Raw genomic sequence first — 24600 nt, forward strand, 5'->3', positions numbered from 1 at the left:
AGGTGGCTCTTGGGCCTGTTCAGCAAGAGCAAAGGCAGTGTGAGGGTTTCCAGGGAGTGGGTGTCTTTGTTATGGCACGTTTATAGCCTGGTGGATGTTTTGCTGTTTATTGTCTCCTATCAAGGCAGGGCACCTTGCATATTCTCCGATTCCTAATGAGATTGCTGCAGTTCGGTAGATCTCCCAGAGTGATAAAAAGGCCTTAAAATAACAAAAATAATCAGTGTGCTGCAAGGAACGGTGCCTCAGGAAATTAAAAGCTCTGTGGCATGGTGTGTGAGATGTAAACCTACCTGCTCTCAGCCAGCACTGAAAGCTGTTTTACCTGCTCTGGTGTTGTCCATCCCAGCTCCTGTTCTGTCAGCTGGGGTTCTCAAAAATACTTCACCCCGCCCTGCCTCTTACAAGGAGATAGATCGGCATCTGTCCAAAGAATAGTGCCGCAGCTGTGAGCGCCATGGAGGCACAGCGGGTGAAAATGTTCCTTCTGCGAGGGCAGCATACGTTCAGATAATTTGAAAGCAAAGTGGAAGTTTTCCTTCTGCTGTAGAGGTGCTTATGTTTGAGAAGCTGGGGAACTTGTCCATTCGATCAGATGAAAACTTAACCCCTTTTGGTTACTGGGTTTGGGGTTTTTTACTCAGCCTGATCACTTCTCGAGTCAAGTGTACTGAACATCCCTGTAGCTTGTTAAGGGTAGGAAGAAGTGAATAAGGAAGGAGACAGACAGATGAGTTGCTGCTGAACTCTTACTGGTGGAAAAATTAATGCAGAACCAGCACTGTGCAAGCTGAAGGTTCAGCTGTTGCGGTTCTGTGCACTGAAGGGCATAAATCTCTGTGGCTCGAGTCTGAAGTGACTTGCGCTCTATCACACAGAACGTTTGTGTTAGAGCAAATGGTGCTGTTTGTTACAGTGGTGGTGACACCTTTACCATTTGAATTTACTGCACTGAAACTCCTTTGTGATAGTAAAAGGATATAAAGTTTTCTGGACATGTATTACAACCAGTTTACTTAGTAGTAAATGTCACAGTTAATGTCTCTGTTTCCTAGGGAGATGACAGCCTGTCTATGATAACCTGTGAATCAGGTACAGAAACGGTGAGTTTTATTCATGGCGTGCGGTGGATGAATGCGGTAAAAGGCCTCTCAGCATGTTCTTGCACACACTGCATCCACCTGATGTCTCTGGGTTGATAAGACACCCTTCAGAGAGGAGAGCTAACAATGTTATTGCAACATAGTTTGATTCAAAAACCTCCTCTAATTCCAGTTCTAATTCTGGCTTCTAAATTCTCAGCATTGGGGGCTGCAGATGGTGTTTGGCTTCATTTTGCTGTTCTAAGAAGTTATGGGCCTAAGAAATCCTTTCACAGAGTTAATGGAATTGAATAAGTCTTTCTTTTAGCTAAATGGTTCTACTGATCAGCCTCTAGTTTGTGATCATCTTGAATTTGCTGCTACTTGTATTTAATACTGGTGGGGAAGGTCTTAGTGTTCTGAACATGAATAGGCTACTTTTTACCTGTAGCACAAAACTTCAGTAGGTACCGCCTTAATTCTGGTGATTGTGGCCAAATCTGTATGTACTTAATGTTACTATTTTTGTTTTCTACACAGAAGATTTTGTATTACTGAAACAAGTGCTTTTCATACAAAATGGAGGTTGAAGCCAATTTTGAGATTATATGATGAAATCTTTAAAGAGTGGAATATTTAAAATACATTAAAAATTCTTGTTCTTTTCCAGAAGTTAAAGAAGAAAATTTTTCACAAGCCTCCAAAGTCACCAAGTAAGTGTTCCAAATTTTTTTCTTCTGCTTCTCTTATTGCAGAACAAGATAGATTTCTGTGGGGCACAGGAACTGGAAGATTTATTTGAAACTTCTTATTATTCTCTTCAGAATTATTCACTGGTGTGTGCAGAACACATCTGTCTGAGTCTTGTTCTGTAACTAGTGAAGTTATACTTTTTTAGGCTAAATATTGAAGTTTATGGGTTAGCTGTAATTCTTGATTCTCCAGCACAAACTATGTCCTTTTTGTGTTGTCCCTTCTAATGGCAAGCATTCTGAATTTCTTTTTCTATTTGTCTTTTTGGAGAAATTATGATAAAGAATGTAGAATTGCTGGAGCTACCTACCATCCAGTAGATACGTATCTTTGTAGATTAAGCAGTTCTCTGTTTAATTTGTTGGGTTTTGGGGTTTTTTTTTTAACATGATCTTAGAAGTAAAATGTTATTGTCAGCTATGCAGATTTAATGTGGGGTTTTGTCTGTTTTTCTGTGTTTTACATACTTTTCCATTTACCTTCCTTTTTATACTTCAAAGTCTTCTCCTCCGATTGTTGCTGATTATTTTGTTTCTAATAAGTTAAGTAACATTGCACTTTTTTTTTTTGCTTTAGGTTGCGGAAGAGGCGTGTTCTTTTGGTAGATGCACATCTATCTTTTTTCTTCTCCTGAAATCCTTTTGCTTGCCTGTATGTTGGAATGTGAAGTAGCTGTTTAATTTCAGCTATGATGTTGGTTACATTGCTTCTTACTGTACTTCTCTTGGTAATTTGAAGACCAACTAGTTAGCCCATGTAGTGCCCATCTGTACTAATAATTTAAAGTGTACTAATAATTTTAATTTTTGATAACTTTCATATGACCGTCACTATGCCTTTCTCTATTTTTTCTTTTTTGTGACTTTTTTTTAGGGGAATGTACTGTTGCTCTGCATAAGCCAGTATGCAGTGCACTGTTAAATTCTATTTTTAGAAGTAATAGGACTGTGTCTGGGAACCTTAAAACACAAGACACAAAGAGTTTTTATGACGTTGGGCTTTTTAAGGTAATGCTGAGGTATTTTCTTTTCTTTTAGAGTCTCCGTACAGCTCTAGCACACAACTGTATCCTAAAAAAGCTGCAGTTTGGCGATCTCTGCGGGGAGCAGGCAGTGCATGTCTCGAGAGTGCAGCTGGAAAAAACCCAAGGCAGATGTGGCTGGGATCACTGAAACAAGGTATTGCTGTAGCAACTTTATCTGCATATGTGGATAAAATTCAGTGTTATGGACAGCTTAACATATATAAACTCTTAAAAAAATAGATTTGTATTTTATTATAGGCTATGTAGGAGCCCATTTCACTGTTATTTCTTTGGGTGGTTGGAACTGAGTTTGAGTTATCTGATCTTGAGCATTGGAATTTATAGAGGGAATAATTAACAGCATCTGCATTTGCTCTGAATAAATCCACAAATTTAATTCACAATTATCCCTGATTTTTGCATTTTTGTTCCATTTTTGTTGGCAGGAATGAGCCATTCTCTGAAATCAGATGTTGACATGGGGCATATGCGAACTAACATTTCTAGTAGCACTCCAGAATATTTGAAGGAAGCTCTAGGAATGAAGAAACCAAAACATTCTCGTTCTTCTAGTAATGGTAAACTACGTAAAGGGTGTGGTAGATGAAAGTTAGTGATCTTTCTTCTATGTAAAAGCACACACTGCTGAAGATCTTAGCTTTAGTAAAGCAACAGCCATTTCAGTTTAACCTGTATTAAAATACATGTGTCAAAATATGATCCGTAGGATACTTTTTGAGATTTCTAAATTGGATAAGACAGAGTTTTCCAGATTTTTTTTTTGAGCAATGAATCACTATTAGCTTTCAGAACTTTTTGCAAATTGCCATGCATTTGCAGCTGAAAACATTGCAAATATAATGTGGTTCAATGGGCCAGCTGTAGACAATTTATTGTGACTTTGCAAAACATAGTTTAGGAACCATTGATAGAAACCATCTGCTTGCCTGAAATTCTATGTAATTGACTCCTTTTACTTATTCTCTAGAGTTTTATCATGTGGTTGTGATATTAAAATCAATTGAGTTTTATGAGAAGAGCAAAATTTAAAACTTTTATTCTGCTTTTCTTAAAGGAGAACTGTAAACTTAAAAAATCCTACTTCCATTTAAAATGACACCTATATTGTTACTGGTAATAAATAATTTCTGGCAACTTTAAAAGATGGCACTTTTACATGTCAGGGATAAATAGAAAAATATATCCTGGACATCTTTTAGAAATCTTTTGTAAATTTGATTGTTGGGATGGGAAGACTGCAGTCTTCTGTGAAGCGTGTATCTTTCTTGAGATGGATATTATAATCTAGCACCAGAGCGAAGAGAAGGAATTAGGAGAAATTTGCTGTAAAATGTGGCAGAAGGTTGATACAGTAACTTCTCCATTTCACCTCTGTTTCTTAAATTAATTTCCCTGCTGATTTTTCCTTCTTCTAAAAAAAAAAAAAAAAAAGCCTAGTTTCCACTTTGGTGCAGTTCTAGATACTTCCCTTTAACAGTAAGGTTTCTCGTTAGTTAAAAATATCTCTTTCAGATCTGCTTATTTTGTGTACCTTTTTCTGTAGGCTACATTCCTGGAACTCCTGACTACAAAGAAAAAGAAGATATGTATGATGAAATCATAGAACTGAAAAAGGTACAGTCTCTCTGGTACTTACTCAGAAAGTCATTGTTGCTCCATCCACCTGTAGATATCCAGGCCTTGTTGGTTCAGAATACTTTGGTTTCTACAGCTGGGACATCCTCCTTTTTTTTTTTCCTCCCCTTTTTTTTTTTTTTTTTGCATTTGTAATATGAGGCTAAACGAAACTTGTGTCTGTTTAAGGCAATTTCATTGTTCTTATGGTGTGATAGATACTTCTGAGTACTGGATGTGGAAGCCTTGAAGTATACCCAGTCCTGAACCCCAGCCATGGCCCTAGCTGGCCGCTGAAAAGGTTCATTGCATTTGGTTTCTTTGTCTCTCCACCTCCTTTTTTTTTTTTCCTCCCCCCTGGCTGTTACCCATCACAATTGAACAGTTTTTCAGTTGAGTTTAGTGCAGAGTATGAAAGATGAGGACTGGGCATGTTGAACAGTAGGGATACCTATAGACAAATACCTTGGTTATTATACATCATTTGTGTAAGGTTGCCTTTCTGTTAAAACTTTTCCTTTTATCTTTGCCCTGTCACCTCCCTTTTCTGTTGGTCCTGGTCAGTGTAATGATCTTTTTTTTTTTTTTTTTCCTTTTGCTTCATCCTGGCCATCGTAACTGGATTGTTATTGACATCAACACGTGTTTCCATGTGAAAAGCGAGTGTGTTTTTATTTCTGAAATGTACTTACAATTTTTCTCCTCTCTTTTAGAAAATACAAGCTCAGAAAAATGAGGGAGATCAAATGAAAACTAAGCTCCGTCGACTAGAAGAAGAGAACAGTAGAAAGGATAAACAGATTGAACAACTGTTGGATCCTTCCAGGGTGACTGTTTCCTGGGGCGATACAAGTGGGGCAAAAGAGTGCTGGGCAGTGTGATCCTTTTCTCCGTGTGTCTCTAGATTTCAGGAGTCTGTAGTATGTTCCCAAGAATTATGAGCTTGAGAGGTGGCTGGTTGGTATGAAGGGATTTCTGTTTTGTATATCTCAGCTCACCATTCCAGCTCAGTTCAAAGGAAGCTCATGCCATGCTGAGCAGATAAGTTTGTTTAGCAAAGATACTTTTAATTGCTGAAAGTAAAACTAAAATGCTGTCTTTTTAGAGGCGCAATTTCTGAATATTTTGCCTGAGAGTAGAAGGGAGTTATCTCCTGTATGGTGACTGATGCGTGCGGACCTGACCCAGGAAACAAAAGCTGAGCCTTGTTGTCAGACGCACAAGGCTGAGGAGCATTTAGGGTCGTGGTCAGAAGACCTGAATTTCACAGAATTCCTTGTGGCTGTAATTTTCTGCATGCAAATGTGCCTTTTGGGAGAACTCTGCTAATACAAAACAATGAGCAGAGGGACTTCAGCATTGAAGCTGTTGGACTGTGAAATGACTGTGGAGATGAGTAGGTTAGAAAATTCAGTGGAAAAAGCTGTCAGTAGAATAAAGTAGCAAGGTTGGTCACTTACGTTAACTGTGTTCTCTTGCAGGGGCCTGAGCTGGCACGAGCTTTGTCAGAAAAGATGACTAACAATGGATGGGTAATAGTTTCTTCATTACCTTTTGCCTTTTTTTTTTTTTTTCCTTTTGCCAAGCTGAAAAACCACTGATTTAAAATAAGAAAATGAAGTAAGAAAAAATAAGGAATTAGGGAACCGTGCCTATAGTCACATAAAAAACCAGTAACAAAGATCTGGAATTAACAGTATTTTAGGGAGCTGTCTTTGTCATTGTCTTGAATCTGTTTAGGGAATTGTCTCCCTATTATTTGCTGCATTGACTCCAGCAGGGTAGTGGGCAGAGTTGTTTTAATAATATTTCTACACAATTATTAAATAAGCTGGTTATGTTACCTCAGATATGAGTTAGGGATCTGACTTCATTAGTGTTCCCTTTGTCACAGGGTAGCACATGTGTATGATAAACTAAATACTGAAGTGTGTAGGAGTAAATATATCTGGTTGGGTACAATTTATAAAGAAGAGGGCAAGGTTATGGAGGAGTGGAACTTCTGTGAAGAGACAGATTATTCTAGGACTCATGAGCTCTTTGTCCTTTCTGTAGGTGGTTAGTGGATTAAAGCAGAAGATTCTCAAGCTAGAACAACAGTGCAAGGAGAAAGACAACACTATTAAGTATGACTGGGGCGGGGGGGCAGAGGCTTGTATTGGATGAGATAATAAAGGGAATTTGAAATCCATGGGTTTTTTGTCTGTATTCTTCTGTTCCTTAAGATGTTTTAATGAACTCTGAGAACATACTAGCAATTATAAACTACCCACCCAGAAATTGTAAACCAACAGGTATTGCAGTGTCTTTGCCAGTCTGACTGGATTATTTTTTGTATTATTCTATTTTCAGCAAATTCCAGGCAGACATGAAGTCCTCTAATTTGGAAGAAGTGAGGATGGCTATGGAAACCTACTATGAAGAGGTACATCTGACAGGTCCTTCAACGTGCATGCAGGAGAGGACGTTGGTCAGTTGTTGAGTCAAAGTATAAATGGAATGTTTTAGATAGGTTTCTTAGAGCTTGGCTACAACTGTCATTGGAATCAATCTTCATAGATATTCTCATAGCTCCAAATATATGCACTGGAAAATCATTTTTCTTTAAGTAGAGCGTGTTAACCAAGAAGGGAAAATAAAGAAAATAATGTACATCCATAAGCGTAGTGTCTAGATGAAAGCCAGTGTAACAGCAGGCTGATTTTAAGTGATGGAATCATTGCCTCTGCTGCTACCCAAAGAGTCTTGTTCTGATTTTCACCTAATAGACAAATGTGTTGCATTAGCAACGTCAGCTTCCACAGCTAGCTCCTTAATGGAATCTATATTTCATATTTCACAGGTTCATCGTCTCCAACTCCTCCTGGCAAAATCTGAGACAATGAGGAAAAAGTATGTTTAATTCTTTTGAGGCAAATGTTTGCATATACGTATTTGATACATCACTCAAATACTGCTTTAACTGATAGAAAACAACTACATGGGAACAGTTCATTTTGTAATTTAGATTTCTGAATTTGCTTTTTGTTACTGCCTTGGTTGGCTTCACAGCCTTGGCATATGTCTTAGTTACCAGGTTTTTTTTCTTGTAGGTAGATCATTTTGTGGATGTGGAAAAAATACTAGAGCTATTTAAAAAGTACATGAAAGCTCTGAAAACTCTGTTAAATAAAATCCATCTTTCCCCATAATCACACCTATTCTGACATCACTGGTAATTGAAACAAACTCACTAGATGTCTGGCATTTTACTCTTGAGTCAGTTCTGCATCTTGCTCTAGGGTATATACTGCAAAGAAGGTATTTTTGAGTAACATTATTTTCCTGTCATACAGAGAGACAGATCTGAAGGTCAGGGTAGCTTTTGTAAGATATCTGTGAGTGGCACTAGTAAGACACTGTCACAGAAGCTTATACTAGTGCTTGTCACTGGTGTGCAGGTGTATACATGGTGGTGAAGGTAAACAGTCTCTAGAGGAAAAGAGTCAAAGCACAAGGGCAAAAGACAAAGCTCCAGTAAGAAAGCAAAGTAAAAGCATCTATGCAAGTGAGTGTTATTTGAGCTCAGAAGAGGGTAATAGTCTTGTGGGATGGGAAGACTTGCTATCCCATCACTTCAAAATATGCGTGCCCTCCTAGTGTTAAGTACAGACAACTATGTTAATTTTGTGTGTAATTACTTAGATTGATAGAAACATAGGAGAACTCTTTATGGGTCATAATGTATACTACTTGTGTTTCCTTAATTCACTCTCTCTCGTGGATCGGAAACTGCAGTTTGTTTTGTCACTGTTTTGTTTTTTTTGTTTTTTTTTTTTTAATTAATCTCTTGGCTCAGGCATGCAGTGACTAGCTTTGAGGCTGTGAGCCATCACACCTAATTTATTTACAGGTGAAAATGAGTCATCAGGTCTCTTCCTTGTCCTAATTTATTCATAGCTTCAAAAAGCGGTGGCCAGGGCAGTCTCTCTCCATTGTGTGACTGTCAGTCTCTACTTGAGAGGCTGAGCAGTGAAATAATAAATGATGTTGAAGGTCAGGACTCTGGCACATAGAAAGAGTTGTAGAAGAGTATTTATTTCATGATGTTTGTCTACATTATTTCTGGCTGAAGTGAATGGCATTTAGCTCTTCTTTTTCAGTGTTAATGCTGAAATATGATTATTGATATGGGAAGCTGTAGTATCCAATTGTAGCTAGAAACTGGGCAACCTTTCAAGTCCTCAAAATGGTCTGTAGTTCTTTCATTTAGATTTTGATGAGCCTAAAATAATGGCACTCAGTGATACAGTTATGATTTCTAGAATTTCTGTTACTTCCTGGTTTTGATGGTGTGTTGTGTTTTGTTTGGTTTCTTTTTTTTTTTTTTTTTTCCAAAATTTCCCCCCCCCTGCATGGGACAGTTGTATGAATAGTCATCCATGACATCTGGACAGCCTTATCTGTTTGTTTTTATTGCTTCACTTCCTTTTAATTTCCAAAAGGTAGATTAGATTCAGCTTTTCCCTCTGATATGCTTATTGTAGATTGTCTCCTCCCTTCCCTTGTAATTATTCCACTGCATGGGATGTAAGATTACTTCACAAACTGTTCTATGATTGTCAGTGGCATTTGTCCAAAAGTAGGTCCATCAGTTACTTCAGACCTTTGTCTCCAGTAGTAAGTTTTTAAGAATTTTCTCATAGCAGTAAAGAACCAGTATTTAATCTCACTAGAATCTGTTTTGTGAACAAACTTTGTGCATCTAGAAACTGAGATTTCTTCCCCCTTTTATTAGAAAAATGAAAAAGCAAAAATCACTGTAGTGTATTTTAAAATAGTTTTAACACATAGCAGGCTTTCCCTTTTCTGATGCCTTTTATTCTCATCACATCGATGTTAGTTGTATTCTTCAAATCTGTCTCAAATCTCTCATTGATTTAAATCAATCTTAAATGAAGAAAGAAATTTCTCTGGGGTTTACTTTCACAGGAATAATTTCTTTTACATTAGAGCAGTATTCACAGTTATCTGAAAATACACTTGTGTGTTGGATTTGTTTGAGACTTACTCCATCTGTGTATAGCTCTCTCTCCCCACCAGTCTCAATCTGTTTGTTAAGTAAAAGAATGCAGTTCGGAGCACACAGGTTAGCTTTCCCTGCTGAGCAGTTTTTTTGAGGAATATCCCAGCTGGCTGAAGATAGTGTTTTTAAATCAGTGTTCCACAGAGCGCTGGCAAAGCATTACAAGGTTGGTTAACAAAACAAATAGAAAACCAAATAAGTAAAACTCATACAAGCACCCTTGTTTATGTGTTAATGAAACAGAGTGGGAGAGGAAGTAAAAGTAATAAATGAACTTTCAAAGTATCTTCTTTCTTTGATGCAAATTAAAATAATTGTTCAAGTGTTGAGCAAGATGGTCTTTGCATGTTTTTTTCCTAAAACAACGGGTAGCTCCTCAAGTAAAAAATGTTGAGTAATGCTATTGGGAGCAAGCTGAGACAGGTAACTCAGCCAGCTGACGTGATTAATGAGGCTATTCCACTCTTTTTAGTACTGCTTCTTTGTTCTCTGCTTTTAAGTTAACTTTCTGGTTTTGACCCCATTTTCAAGTACAGAGGGCAGAGATACCCAAAAACGACTAAAGGCACTGAATGCTGCTGTCCTGAGATTATCCAGGAACATCAAGGAACTTCAGAATGAGAACCAGAGGCTCAAAGAAGATCTACATCATGTACTGAGCAGTTCTCCTCCTTCCATTAAAAAAAAAAGTACGTGCTGAAAAGTTGGTGAACATGGGTCAAGGGATTTACGTACATTTGAAAGATGTTTGAGAGCAGGACCTTACAATAGTTATACCAAGGAGTTATTATAAAGGTGACGATTCAGGAGGGGCAAAGGTTGGAATGACAAGCTTCTTGCAGGAGTCTCTGACTTCTGGGTGTGCTGTTCCAGTCAGACCAGGGTTTCCTTTATTGTTATCCTTGAATTCTGGAGTGGAATCACTTGAAGATTTAACATTTTGCTGGAAAACATTTTTTCAGTTGTTGAAAACTGATGAATGTGAATAGCTTATATTGATTTCTGAGCTAATTGATGGAGAAGTCAGATATTTTAAAACAATTCTCATTTTTTTCATTGCTGCATAGTTTAAGTTGGAGTTCAGAGGTCTTTAGACAGTCTTTCTGTATGAACAGAAGTTTCAGAAAGCAAGATCAATGACTCACTGATATAGTTTGATGTTTAAAGCTTCGTTATTGTATTTAGATTACAGTGAATGGAGCAGACAGAGGCTGGTGAGGCGGATTTCGGAACTAGAAAAAGTAAGTGATCATCATCATGTGGCCATCTTACCTGTCTTTGAGCAGAAAATGCAGAACCACTGGCTTGTGCTCATGGCATGTAGTCCTGCAATGTTATCAGCTGTGTGCGTTCTGGCTTGTACATCTAAACTGGTGTCTGTACCACGTGCCCTTCCTCCCTTTTTTCTTTTCTCATACTTTTTATGTATAGAAGCACAATTTAGCACTGACTTTCATTTGATCTTTTCTGATGGCCTCAATAAAATTATATGCTACAATTTAATTTTTTTATTTTTATATTTTTTGTGTAAATTTATCCTGTTTAGAAAGTATGTGCAATGGAGAACACCAGGGTGTCATCAGCAGATAGTGAGTCATCACAGTTACCTGCTGTGTCATCTTCACCTTCCATAGACCTGGACCATCCAGCCTCTCAGCAGGTAGACCATGTTGAGGAATGTTGTCACCTCCAAGAGCTAGTGAAGAAACTGCAGAGTGATAGGAAGGCACTTCAAAATCTCCTGCTCAGTAAAGAGTAAGTGTGTCTCTTGTCTGAGATGTTGTTCTTTTGTAGGTGTGAATTACTTACTTATCTCCTATCATGTTATGAAATGACATAAGTCCTTCACATTTCCAGGAAGAAAATTAATTTGAGGGTCCCTTCAGCTTTTATTTCAAAAGCTTCCTACTAGCATTGTGCAATTACATTGAGGAAAAAAAGTCAGCGAGAGGATGGAAAATGAGAATTTTTGCTCGTTTCTAATGCATTTTTCAAGGCATTTTTTTGCCAACTCCACTTAAAAGCCTTTGAAGGGTATACGTCACTTTATGCAGCACTTCTTCCAAGTATTTTGCTATTAAAATTTGTCCTGTTTTTTTTCAATATTTTGTCCTCATCTGCCACTTTCTCCAAGTCTGCCTTCTGTCATATCATGCACTGGGACTTCTTTTCTCCCCAGTAAGCAATTGATTTGCAATTTGTATTGCTTGGACTCCCTTGGTGTGTCAGTGCAGGCAGGTTAATGTGATCACGAGCAGAGATGTGCACACAGCTGTGTGTTGTTTGTAAGACACTCTCCCTCCCTTGTCAACTCTCTTCTGAACAAAAATGCAGAGTGAGAGCATGCGAAGGGGCCTTTTGCGTCTGTACAATGTACGCTTGCATTTAGTTTTATTTAAGAGGAAAAGTAAACATTTAGTTACTTCACAAATTTGAGAACCTATTTGATTTAGAAGTTTAAACAAAAAGTAACTACTTTGAAGTGTGAATGTCTTAAGTATTGCTTAATTACCTTAATTTACTTATACCTGTATAGATTAGAAATCAAGCAGTTACTGCAGGATAAGGCTGAAGTGGAGCTGGAGCTGCAGAAGTGGCAGAATAAGAAGCAAGAGAAGAGTACAGAAGAGCAGACTTTAAGGTATCATATTTTGTATTAGCAGATCTTTTCAGAACCAAGAGAAAAAGTCTGCTGAAGTATAATTCTCTTTTGAAATGACTCAAAATCCACAGGAGTTCATCTGAGCTGCCGGAAGTTGGGAATTCATTTTAGTAGAACTGTTTTGGAGGGATGGAGTAAGTTACTAGGAGAAGAATTCTATAGAGTGGTTTCAGAGGAAGTGGAAGACTAAGAAGTATGGATTATAATAAAAATTAGTAAGATAAATGGAAGAAGAAAGCTGCTATGTTGGGCTTAGAGACATTTTGTTCTTTCTAAGGAAAAACGGTAGTATCTTTACCTTACCATCTCAAAGCCCACACTTCTAGACCACTGCCAATATGTGATTCCATTGAAGGTATTCTGTATGACTGTTGACAATAATCCTGTGCAAGTGTGGCAAAAAAAAAAGTGATTTTAGTGATTTCATTATTGCTTTGTAAGGAAGGATTTTGCTGCATTTTCATATTTGTCAATCATCAGATCTAGATGCATCATTAATAGTATCAAGGGTACCATTGTAACTTTGGGCTTTTTTTTTTCTCCAAATGTTAACATAAAGCTGTGTTATCACAACTTAACAGGCAAGGAACATCAGTTCTTACTATGAGAATACATATCATGTTATTCTGAGCAGTTTCACACTTTAAAAAACCAAAGCAACCAAATTTTATGAAATAGGTTCAATATATTCAAAGCAGGAACAACACAAAATTTCTAGCTATAAGTATCTTTGCCTTTTTAGCCATAGTGAGAAAATCCAGAACCTGACACATGAAACAGGGAAGTTGGAGACAAAAGTGGAGGAAGAGAAGGTACAAATGGCAGAAGGTACAACGGAAAAGCTTAATAAGGTAGACACATATTTTTGCTTGTTTGTTTTGTTTTTTTCCCTTGCATATTGCAAACTGAGCTGATAGCATAAGTAGCTGCTAGTTGTGTCTTTTCAGAGAGGCATTAAATCTTGTCTAGAGATTGTGAATGATGGTTAATTCCCAGTGTTTGTTAAGTTGTTTCAATAATTACCACTGCAACTTAGGGTTTTTTTTGGAGCTGTTCTCATAGTGATTATCTGTCCCACCATCACTTTTTTTTCTTCAGTGGAATGTTGGAAGAAGCTTACGCTTCCAAGTGTTTGGGGTTTTTTGCCTTACTTTCTAAGAAAAAATATATTTGTGGTTTTGCTTATATCTTCTTATAACGTCTGAACCCATTACCTAATTTCAGTCCAATTTTATAGAGGGAGGGAGGTCTTCTAGGAGCTGACAGTTAGATAAAGGAGAGAGACACAGGTAAGTGTGCTCACTGGCAGACTGGCAAAAGACAAAAAACCCTTTTCAGTTATTTTATGCTGGTCAGGTGATCATTCCGAGCACATGTGCTGTCCAGTCAGAAAATGTTCATTAGGTTTTCTCTTTGGATGGAAGCTGGGTGCTTTTTCATGGGAAGGTTTATAGATAGAGCACTAATCATCATGAAAATTGAGGGTTGGTTGTTTTTTTTTTAATTCCACTGCTGGTGGGACACCACATTTAAGTAAAGAATTAGGGAAGGTGTCAATACAATAAAATAAACTGTTATCCCCTTTGAATTGAAGTTTTTATAGAATTGAAGTATTCATAACCTTTCTGGATTTTCTGGTATCTAATAAATATATTTTTGCATCTGTTAATCCTGGACAATCTTAAATGGGGCTCTGTAATCAGCTGGGGTTCTTTCGTGAAATATGACTGAACTTAATATCTTTGCAATCTTCCATCCCTCTGCCGAACCTTGCTGTAACTGCCCAGCAGAGATCAACGGGTACCGACAGACACTTTCAGATGCAGTGTGGTCATGTTAAACTAATTACACTAAAAACTAGTTGAAAACTATTACTGGAGATTTTGATCATTTGTATTTAAAAATAAATAGAACCTGAAATATAGGTAGTAAAAAGTATGAATAAAAATGTCCACTTGCTTAAGAGGGTGCTGAGTTTTGATATACTGTGCAATTCTTTAGATTCCTTTTTGTGTGTTATAGACTGATGGATGCTAGATGATGTTTTGAATACCAAATAACTTGAGTCCTTAAAAACAGCCAATAAACAGCTCCTTTTTTTTCCTCTGCAGACTATATATATTCTTGGCTGGTAACCATCCATTTATCGAAATGTTCCCATTATTTGTAATTATCACTAAGTTCCTACCAATTTTTCATTTTTAATAGTAGGTTGTCATTTTTAATATAACATGATCCATTTGCTAAACTTAAGCCTGTAACTCAGCGTTTTTAGGTTATAAATAAATCCTTTTCAGAGAATCGAGGTTTTTTTCAGAGTCTATAAAATATCTTGTTCCTCTACTTAAAATTTTACACTAAAATTTAATTTAATATTTTAAAATTAAAAATTCACTTTTGTTTGGCAAGTGAGGTATGACAATTGGAATGAATACCAGCATGGGATAATTAGGGATCAAAAGGATCAGATGATAAGAGGTGGAATATGCAACCACATCTCTGAAGAAACCACTGGAACAAAATCTTGTTTTGTGCTTGGTTTCCTTCTTTTTCCTCTAGTTATTTCTTCAAGACAGAAGAGTAGTTATGCTAATTTACCTAAGCTCTTGGTCTTGTCAGTGTCATATGATGGCCAACTCATCAGTAACCTTAAAGAGATTATTATTATTTTGCCACAGTTTCCGGGATGAGATGTTAATCAATACTAGTCTTTCCTGGAGAAGAATTGCAAAATTAGGTATCCTGACATTTGTTCTCAATCTGTCGATAACATACAAACTATTTCAGATCAACAAAGCAGTGGGTTCCACTGTTGGAGCTCTCGTTGCTTTAGCAATGCATAGAATAATAGGAGTATGTGTCAATGAAAACCTTTCCATTCCCATGCTCTACCAGCAGCTAAAATAAGGACAGGCATGTGTTTCACTGTGACAGTTGTCTAGGTGATGACTTGGAACACGAGCAGTATTCAGAACTAAGAGTTTCCTCTTTAACTTCTTTCCACCCTGCAGGCAGAATGAACATTTAACAACTCTAGTGCTGATTTTTCTGAAGGGTTTGTAACCTGTTCCCCTCATAGAATTCCAGCTTGCATCTTTAGTGTACTAAGTTAAAGATTCTTCTTTGCAGTCTTCACCACTCTGCACAGTTAAAGGCAAAGAAGATCATAGGAAGGAACAAGCAGCTGAAATCATCCAGAGACAGTGGAAAATGTATCGAAAAAAGGTGAGATTCTCCTATCAGGGAGCACTGAGGGTATCCTCCTCCAAATCTTACTCTTGTTTAGCATCTACAGTAACCTGCTGCTGGGCTCCAGGAACTGCAGCAGTGCTTCCCGGTATGATTCACTATCACCATCTTCTCTTCCATTGCTTTTTCCGTGTCCTCTCTGCTGCTTCTTTTGCCTTTGCTCCCTAATACCTTGTTTCTGCTGCAAGATAACCAGTTTCTGAATGGGGGAGTCTGGGTGAGCAGAGAAGCTAAGGAAGCATAGCAGTGTTTGAAGCAGCACTGCTGCTATTGCCTCCTTGGAGTATTACTGAGAAGTTAAATTCCCCTTGCAGAAATCCTCTGAACAATGCAGGAAGTTTCATGTATTGAGTTACACTCAATGAAGACAAAATGATTTGGAAAAAAAGCATTAACCTTAAGTTTTGTTTTATGGGCAGCAACATAATGCTGCTTTTTCCAGGTATAGGACTTATGGTGTGAGGTGGGTCTTGTAATTGCTTCTTAGGAAGCTAAAGACAAAAGAACTGTCTCCATATCTTTCAAAGATGAAAAACTTTTTTTTTTTTTCCTTAAGTTTGTTGTTTAAGTTTTCAGGGGGAGGTGGGACAGGTATTTTCTATGTGTTTTAATTGTTGGGGAAAATGTGGAAAATCTTTATTAGATAAAACTTGTATACATTTGTGGCATTAACTTGGACATTTTTCATTTCAGAAAGAAGAAATTGCTCTGGATGAGGTGAGTGTGTTTTGTAATAGCCAACAAAACAGTAAAACAGGTTTACTTTGTGTCACAGCACAAACAAATAACTTATTTTTAAAGAGGTTTTATTGTAATATGAACTGTTGTACCAAGGTTATGTTTGTTCTTCAGGCTGGCTTGTGCTCTTCCTTGTGACATCCTGGTTTTGTTTGATAGATCTTGTCAAAGTGTTGCCCTTTTGGTTTCAAATTTTCTGTGCTTACTACCTTCTGCAAGATGAATGCTTCTGAAAATTTTGAACAAAATTCAATACAAACAGAGAAGTTTTTCTACATTAGGTAATTCTAAGAATGCTTTTGTTTTCACTATGGTGAGTCTTCAGAAAGATTTGAAGCCTTTGCTAAGGAGAAATGTCTCTGAGTATTATGAAGAAATTAACTTGACAAACTTGTCGCATTTTGATAAATGTTTTGTACAAAGGTTTTGATTAAGCTGTTTTTCAAATAGCACAACATAGCACTTTACATTTGTTTCTTCCGGAACATTAAAAATCCTACTTTCAGAAATTGGAATGAATTCTAACCATGTGACACAGACATGCTGTTTCATATCTAGATGCTTTTTGTTGATTAGAATCCAGTAAAATCTCTGAGTAGAGAGGACAGACTTATGTTTGGTATAATCACCACAATGGTCTGCCAGACTTGGCTTGATTTCTGATCGTACCAGAGCATCACAGAGTCTGCTGGGTAGCCAGAATCTAATGGGAAGGGGAGCGTGTTGCTCTATTTGTGAAATACAGGCTGGTGTTGGCAGCTAGAACTTAACTGTATTTGATAGGATCAGTCATGAACACCTCCCAGATTGAATTTAAACCATGGAGGTGTGTGTCTATGGGTTGTCACAGGCTGGGGATTCTCTGGGTCGCAGAAGAGTACCTGTGAAGTAATGCAGATGTGTGTGTATCCCTTAAACATAAGAAAACATCAAGACATCAAAGACTTTCCATTGCACAGGAAAAAGTTATTTTCCCCATGTGCCTCTTCCCCCTGGACATTTTTTTTAGTTTATAACTGCCATCTTCCAAAGGAGCTAACTTCTACTTATTTCTTTCCATGCTAGGCAGTTGTTCTGCTTCAGGCAGCTTTCAGAGGACATTTAGCTCGGCAGAAACTGTTACTGAATAACAAGATGCATGATGCAAAATCTCACAACAAGGTAATTGTTGGGGCAAATGGGTATCCAGGCATCCCATTGTGTTCAGTTTACAGTGTAAAGTACTGTACTTCCAGACTTTGAGTCAGCTGGTGATGTTGTTTTAGTGCACTGGTGGGCAGCACCACTGTAATTCCAGAAAGATACCGAGCTCATTCCCTAGCCTCCCTTTCCATCTTCTTCAGCTCACAGTTTTTCTCAGAGGTAAAGCTATAACTTCTCTGCATTGCAGACTGTAACTAGGTCTCCTCTTTTTTTTTTTTTTTTTTTACGGTTCTCCCATCAGGTAATAACATACCCTTTAACTTTTTAATTTGGAGTGTTATGAAAACTGTACTTGCTCTCACATGTTCACTACTGAATCATTGTAGAAATAGATCAACCTTTGTCACTGAAATTCAGAAGTAAGAATTTGTGAAGCATCTTTAATTGGATAGAAAAGTAAAGGAGTCTTGCGTGTAGCATGTTCAACCAAAGACTTGTAGTGTCCTCTGTCATGTCAAACATGCTCCAGATTGCTCAGTTCTGAATATGAAAAAAATTCCTTCCTAATTAAACATTTAGTTTCTGTAAATCATTTGCTTAACTTATATGAACATCCTTTGGACCTTTAGCAGGCTAAAGTTAATTTGTAATTCTCCATCCAGGTTGTCCATCTTGTTGCACTTTACATGCACTTATTTCAGTAAACTGGCCCAATGCAGCAGGACTGAATACATTTGCTTGATACAAGCAGAAGATATATCAATCATGAAGGCTGCCTTACCTCCTTCAACTTCAGAAGGCTTCCTTCCTGGAAAATAAATGAACTTTCCTTGTAGGTGTCTCCTCTTTCGTTAATTGAATACAGATGCTTCAAAGCTTGTATGATGATCAGATTTGCATTTCTTGCTGATTTAGTCTTAGAACTTTAAAGACTACAGACCAAAAGATGGGAATATTTGTTTTACTACCACTTTCACAATCAGGAATAAAGTTGTGAAAGCTTCTATCAAGCTTCTGTGCAATCTGTAAAAGGTCGGTTTTCTTTAATCTGATTGCTTTGCAGAACTCCTGCACGTCTTCCACGTCAAATTCCTTGAGTTTGTCTTCTGATGGCCAGGAGAAAGATGAGATTGTGACATTCATCCAGTCCATTTTCAGGGCTCACTTAGCACGTACAGTACTGCTTGAGGAGAGGTAAGTGAGAAATAGATATTTCTGCAACATGCAGTAGCAGAATTGTTCTTATTACAGGAGAGGGGTCTTTTTTCTTTATAAAATTCTAGTGTCTGTTCCTTGGCAGAGATGGAGAACAAGGTCATTTTTCCAACAAAGACAATGGAGACCTTGCTTATGAGAAAATTCAAAGGGTGTGCAACTAAATGTTTCTTGTTGCGGCAGTAGTTTTCCTATATCCTGTTGCGTGTTCTCTTCCATAGTGATGAGGAAAAGTAAACTGAAATAATTACTAATTGGAAAAAGGCAAAAAATAACAAAATTGCAGTTGCTATGAAAGTGATTGCTAGTATACTCAATGTAAGTGGATCTGAAGCCCTGTGGAAGTTAAGGGTTACACAGGAGAGGAACAGGCAAGAGCTAGAATAACATCTTGCATAGAATCTAGTGATTAGCTTGGGAAGAACAACTCAGTGATTTGCTTACTGCTTACAGTTATGGTGACTGTGCTTGAAAATACTTCCCTTCTCTCCAGGGTTTACTGCTTTGAAAATCTTTAATATTGTCTGCCGTGGTTACAAGTAGAGTTACACAGTTGTCACCCCACTTTAGTGTCTGAGTTCACTTCTGCAGGTGATAAGCTTTTACCTCTTGGAGGCTAGCAACACAAGAAACTTTTCAGCATACTCTCTGAAGACAGACCACTATTCCCGTTCTGTGCCTCGTGCTATGCAGTATGTCTTTTTGCAGGCCCTCTGTGTCCAGTGCACCAAGTGAGAATGCAGATTCTGGAGTTGACATTACAGAGAAGAAACAGGTCTCAGCAGCACCCCAGAGACCTCCTTCAATCTTCATGTCATCTTTTCCTGGTAATCTCATTTCCCTCTGTGTTCAAAAGTATGTGTTTGGAGTGGGTGCACACACAGTTTCTTAGAGAACACCTGCACATGCACACACATGTTGTCTTTTAATTTGACAACACGCTGCTTTATACTGGCAAGTGCAGTCCCTTTCAAAGCTTTTATTTTTTGTGTCAGTATCAGTTCCAGGTTCCTCCCAGTGCTTTGCCTTTTTGTCACAGCTGTGGTTTGGAAGGTCTCTCTCTGGTGTGAGTGGTAATTATTCAAGGAACATGGTGTTCCTCTGTATTGTCTCTCTACTTCCTTTTCAATTTCCCCAGCCCTATAGCTGTAGCATGGTACTTTCCACTGTTTTGGACCCAAAGCCATAAACAAGCCAAGAGCGTTTTCACCATCCTGACTTAGTTTCTGAAGGGGACGGACATCTGGTAAAAACCATCCTTGTCAGCCATGTGTATTTAGTCCTGTATTCTGTAAGCTGAGGTCGATGTAGTGGCCTCCCTGCATTCCTCCTTTCCATTCACAGGCTCTCTGTCTGTCATTCTTTTTCTATTTCTGGGCTGGTTGTAGTCCGTTTCTTTATTCCACATTCCAGTTGCTGTATATGCCGCCTCTTACATACCAGGAGGGTTTTTTTTCTGTGTCAGGAACCTCTTACTTCACAGCGAGCCCCATGGCATGTCTGTTTTTCTCCTCAAGTGATATTCTCTGTGTGCCCTCTATTTTCCCTTGCATTTCAGTATCAAAATCTTAATGTATAGCTTCTTACTTGGCTGTTTCTTCTTTCTGCCACAGGTGGTCTTGATTTGTTTTCTTCTCTGGGAGATGGTGTTTTCAGAGACTTGATATTGTAAACTGAAAAATAAGTGAAGCTGAGGGGAGAATATTGTGCTAGGAAGTATTAACAGCTATCATCATTTAGTTCATAGATCTCTTGCAGAGGGGATACAAGCTGCAGGTTCTGCTCATCAGATGTTAGGGGTCTTGTACATATCCATTTTATCCCTCTGATTTTTCCAGTATTTATTGGAATCATGAGGGTTCTATCTGTTCATGCCCTGAACATCTCTTCAAATGTTGGAATCAATGAGATGCATATAACTATGCATCCAGAAAAACAGCAAAGAAGCAAAAGGGAAGAGAAAAAGAAGTATGGTATGGTCACTGATTTTGTTGTCATTAAGTACAGTAGTACAGCATGTGAATAATATTTTTGGTATTTTACAGATATAAGGATGAAAAACGGTCACAGAGAGCCTTCATCCTTTTTTTCCTCACCGATTTCCATTTTCTCTGTCTATATCTGACTGAAGTTCTTATTATGAGCTTTCTGCTTGCTTAAGCTTGCTTGGGTCAATTTTTCCTTTTCTGACCATGTAATAAATATTTATTTTTATGACCCGAGATGGTTTTGGTATCGAATTGCTTTACTTTGTGGTGTGTAACCATGTGCAAAGATTTAAAGACAATAAGACGAATCATGTGTGGTCAGTATGTCAACGCTTGCTCTTTCATTAAAGAGAAACAGGCATAGCTATATGCAGGAAAAGATAGATCTGAGTTATTCATAACTGTAGGTAATTCTGGAAACTTAATGGCTCAGAGAATTTTACACTTCCCACAAGGGCTTGTTTTTTGCCAGTGTTGTTTATTGATGACCTTGTTTCCTTTGTAATTATTTCAGCCAAGTCCTCCGAGAAACAATCACAGCCTGCTCCCTCTCTGCCTGTGGATGAAGCTCACTCAGATGATTCAGATGATATTGTTATTGCCTCTCCTTTGGTGCAGATGAAGAAAAACTACTCCTACTTTTGAGGTGTGGTAACAGGTTCTGGTGATCTTGAATTATTTGATTCACAAACAAAACTATTTGTACCAAGATAAAGCATATCAAAGGTGAAAAAAGGGGAACATCAGCCCCTTTTTAATGATAGTTGTCATTATTTCAGCCATAAATGAAAAATTGTTTGATATGTCATCTCTGCAGACTTTATGGCTAAAAGCCACTGACTGCCTCTTAGCCTTTTCCTCCTGGTATGAAGAGTTTGGATTTAAAAACTAAAACAAAACACTTTAATGTTTTGTCTCACAATGAGGATTATAAATTCAATTGCCAGATTTAAATGAAAGCAATAAAGCCTGAAGCTATTTCATGTCAAACAATGTTTTGTTTCAGGATGACTAAAATAATTCAATTAATCAGAAAGTAGTTAATGACATGGCTCCAATTTTCAGCTTCTGTACAGGAAGGGGAACAGCTTGTATTTGTTGCCAGGTCCTCTCTGTTCAAAAAATTTTACTGTGTCATATTTTAATATCTTCTTTGTTTATTTTTATACTGAACATTTACAGTCTGTGCAGACCTTGTGAAGGCTTTTAGAAAGCCATTTATTTGTCATAGGGCTATTGTAGGCCTTCTGTGTCAGCAGGGTTTTCTTATTTATTGCCTTTTCCACATGTGCTTGCTATGATATGTATAGTACCATTTTGTATTTGAAATGTCTGGTCATGTAATCAATTTTTTGTATTTGTCAGAAGGTGCGTAATAGCAGGAGTGTTCTCTAAAGCGTACCCTTGTGACTGCTTTTCCTGCTTATCACAAATATGAGTGGATTATGCAGGGTCATCTCTAACATGTTAAAACATTTGACATAGGAGATACGTTGCTTTATGTCCCATTTTAGCTTATGTCGCTTGACTGTCTGAAACTTTCACCTAACTAGATGGCTCATACACTGAGCACCAAGGGGTTTTAAGTCTAATGTTGCTTTGCTGTTGTTGAACTCTTCTCAGTACTACTTTGCATGTGCACACATTAGAAATGTATATATACCGTGAGTGCACAGTGAGCTCGGTCGCAGGCTGGGAGAGGGGTCACAATATACAGCCACCTTCTGTCATCAGGTAAAGCTACGAGGCTGGCTGCTGGAAAGCACGGGCACTCCCAGCTCTGTTCTGAGGGGTATGGATTAGGATGAGCATCATACCCAAAACCTAACCCATGCAGTTTTGTTTAGGAACAGAAGTGGTAGGCTGGATTATAACAGAAGTTAAGAGTGCATCTAGAAATAACATTATTCAACAATATAGTTGTCCACAGAAGGACCAAAGACATAAGGGGCTGTGGAGTATAGGGTCAGAGGGATTTTTGCAGATTTTTTATGTGGACTGTACTTCTTGACTGGAAGGAGGACCTTATAGTTCCTCCTGTCATGCCAGCGTCCTTCATAGGCATTAAAATATGTGTGGTTTTTTTAAGGTGAACTAGATACATTATATGTTTACTGGAAGGAGAATTCAATTCTACAAACACACAGTGAAGTTTTTGTGGAGACCCTAGTGATTTCTTTGTCATCAAGGAGTAATAAAGCCTCCTGTAAACAGAAAGCACACTTTTAAATATAAGATTTTTATCACCTTTTCCCTCATCTTTTTTTAAATTAAAAATCAGTCACCACTGTTTTGCAGAATACTAATAAGTCAGAGCTGTCTCAGTTCTTTGATTTCAGTGAAGCCCTATCTGAGGCTTGTCATAGTTGATGCCAGTACTCGCAGCCAAAGAGGAAACGGGATGGCTGCAGCACAATGCAGCTGATTTCATTTAATCCCATCAGTGGAAGCGCTGCCTGTGCTATTTCCAAAGGCAGTTTTGGGAGCTCTCCATACCCAAAGCAGTCTGAAGAATGTCATTTACACCCCCTTTGGGTAATTTTTTCCTGCTGGTACTTTGGTCACATGACTGTCATCTGCAGAAAGGATTAAAAAAATATATAAAATAAAAGAATAAAAGGGATAGAATCCTCTTAGCAGAAGCTGAGATCTGTTTCCCTCTTTTTCTGGAAGTCAGGTTATGAAAAGAGTCCTTTTGCTAAATAGAAGCAGAGCTATACTGAGTTACTTCTGTATTATATTTTGGGTCTGTAACTGTGTCTGTGTCATAGATACCTCCAGAGAGAGTAACTAGAGCTGAGGACTCTGGCACATTAAGGGGAGAGTATGTACTGTGTCAGGACCAAGCCTGATATCAAATACCTACCTAGCTGTTATGCTATAGGGAAATACTTGGACAGCAAATATAATGAAGATGACATTCTTTTACTTTACTCTGCTGTAGTAATCAATATGAAAGCATTAGGAAGTAGATACAGAGCAGAAAGCCATGGGTTTTAACTGAACATGGGACTAGCAGTAGTGCTGTCAATAGACGAGGCCTGGGATAAAGGGGAGATAGTATCTTGGTATGACCCAAAGCTACAGACAGAAATCAGGGTGAAGAGGAGTAAACGTTTTCTGGAGTGAATGAAAATGTGTCTAGAGCTACCTAAATTTGAGTCTGCTTTCTCCTAGCTGTCAAAAATCTGATACTTAACTTGAGCCAGGCTTCAAACTCCTATCTTAGTTTGGAAGATGACTGTATGCTCACTGCACATCAACAGTTTGGTGTGGTATAAAAGAAACCTCCACAGTGATAGTAGCCTTTAATGTTATTTTGTTATATACTGTAATAGAACGGGTTGAAAGGAGCAGTAATTGACACTAGGTTTCATTCATTCTGTGGTTATCTGTCTGAATGCCAGCACCTGTAAATCTGGGAAGAAGTGTGGAACAATGAAGGAAGAAAAAGTTAATTTGGGCATAAATGGTGTTTTTCCTTAACAGGGAGCTGAGGACAGTAAAAACTGGTGTGGCTTAAACCTGTTGAGATAGGTCCAGTGCAGTCAGTTTCTGAGAAATACATCTGCTGTAGAAAGCACTGGTAGCCTTGTGGGGGTGTCAAGGTCTTGAATTAAAATTAAACTCCACTGTAACCTGAGTAATCTAACAGCACACTTTCCATTCTACTGATAATGGGATAATGTTGCCTACTTAAAACCTTTTATAATTTACCATGGTGTTTAGTTGGAGATAATGTGAATATAGAGATCTGGCTTTCATGGGACATTGTCTCTCTTGATCTCTTTTTGCCTTAAGTGCCTATGCCTGTAAATCTTTACTGAGGCATCAGGACCTGAAAACTGTATTGTCTTCTGCACAGCTATAAAAATAATCCCTGCACAGGCAACTTTTAATATAGTTGAAATAGAAAAGGATTAATCTTGGCATATGAGTGCACCATTAATTTTTACAATCTTTTTAATATTTATAACAATGCAAGTCTTTTATGTCATTTATTTTGGGATCTTTTTAATGCTAAAACAGTTGCAGTGTATCTTTCC

At 37.9% G+C, this 24600-nt stretch overlaps 1 protein-coding gene across 1 annotated transcript; it reads left to right on the top strand.

Annotated features, from left to right (window-relative positions):
* Positions 1-457: 457 nt before the first annotated feature.
* On the top strand, positions 458-21199 carry IQCE (IQ motif containing E). Its single transcript, XM_010075707.1, has 22 exons — positions 458-472; positions 1056-1103; positions 1753-1795; positions 2873-3013; positions 3306-3437; positions 4424-4494; positions 5208-5321; positions 5976-6026; positions 6550-6620; positions 6847-6919; positions 7337-7386; positions 10091-10248; positions 10745-10800; positions 11106-11314; positions 12096-12200; positions 12970-13072; positions 15351-15446; positions 16164-16187; positions 17274-17385; positions 18413-18545; positions 19275-19411; positions 21069-21199. Exons 1-22 carry the CDS (start codon positions 458-460, stop codon positions 21197-21199), a joined length of 2073 nt encoding a protein of 690 aa, XP_010074009.1.
* Positions 21200-24600: the final 3401 nt, after the last annotated feature.

This window comes from Pterocles gutturalis, unplaced genomic scaffold (genome assembly GCF_000699245.1).
Source record: "Pterocles gutturalis isolate BGI_N339 unplaced genomic scaffold, ASM69924v1 scaffold46232, whole genome shotgun sequence".
In the NCBI taxonomy this organism is placed as follows: Eukaryota; Metazoa; Chordata; class Aves; order Pterocliformes; family Pteroclidae; genus Pterocles; species Pterocles gutturalis.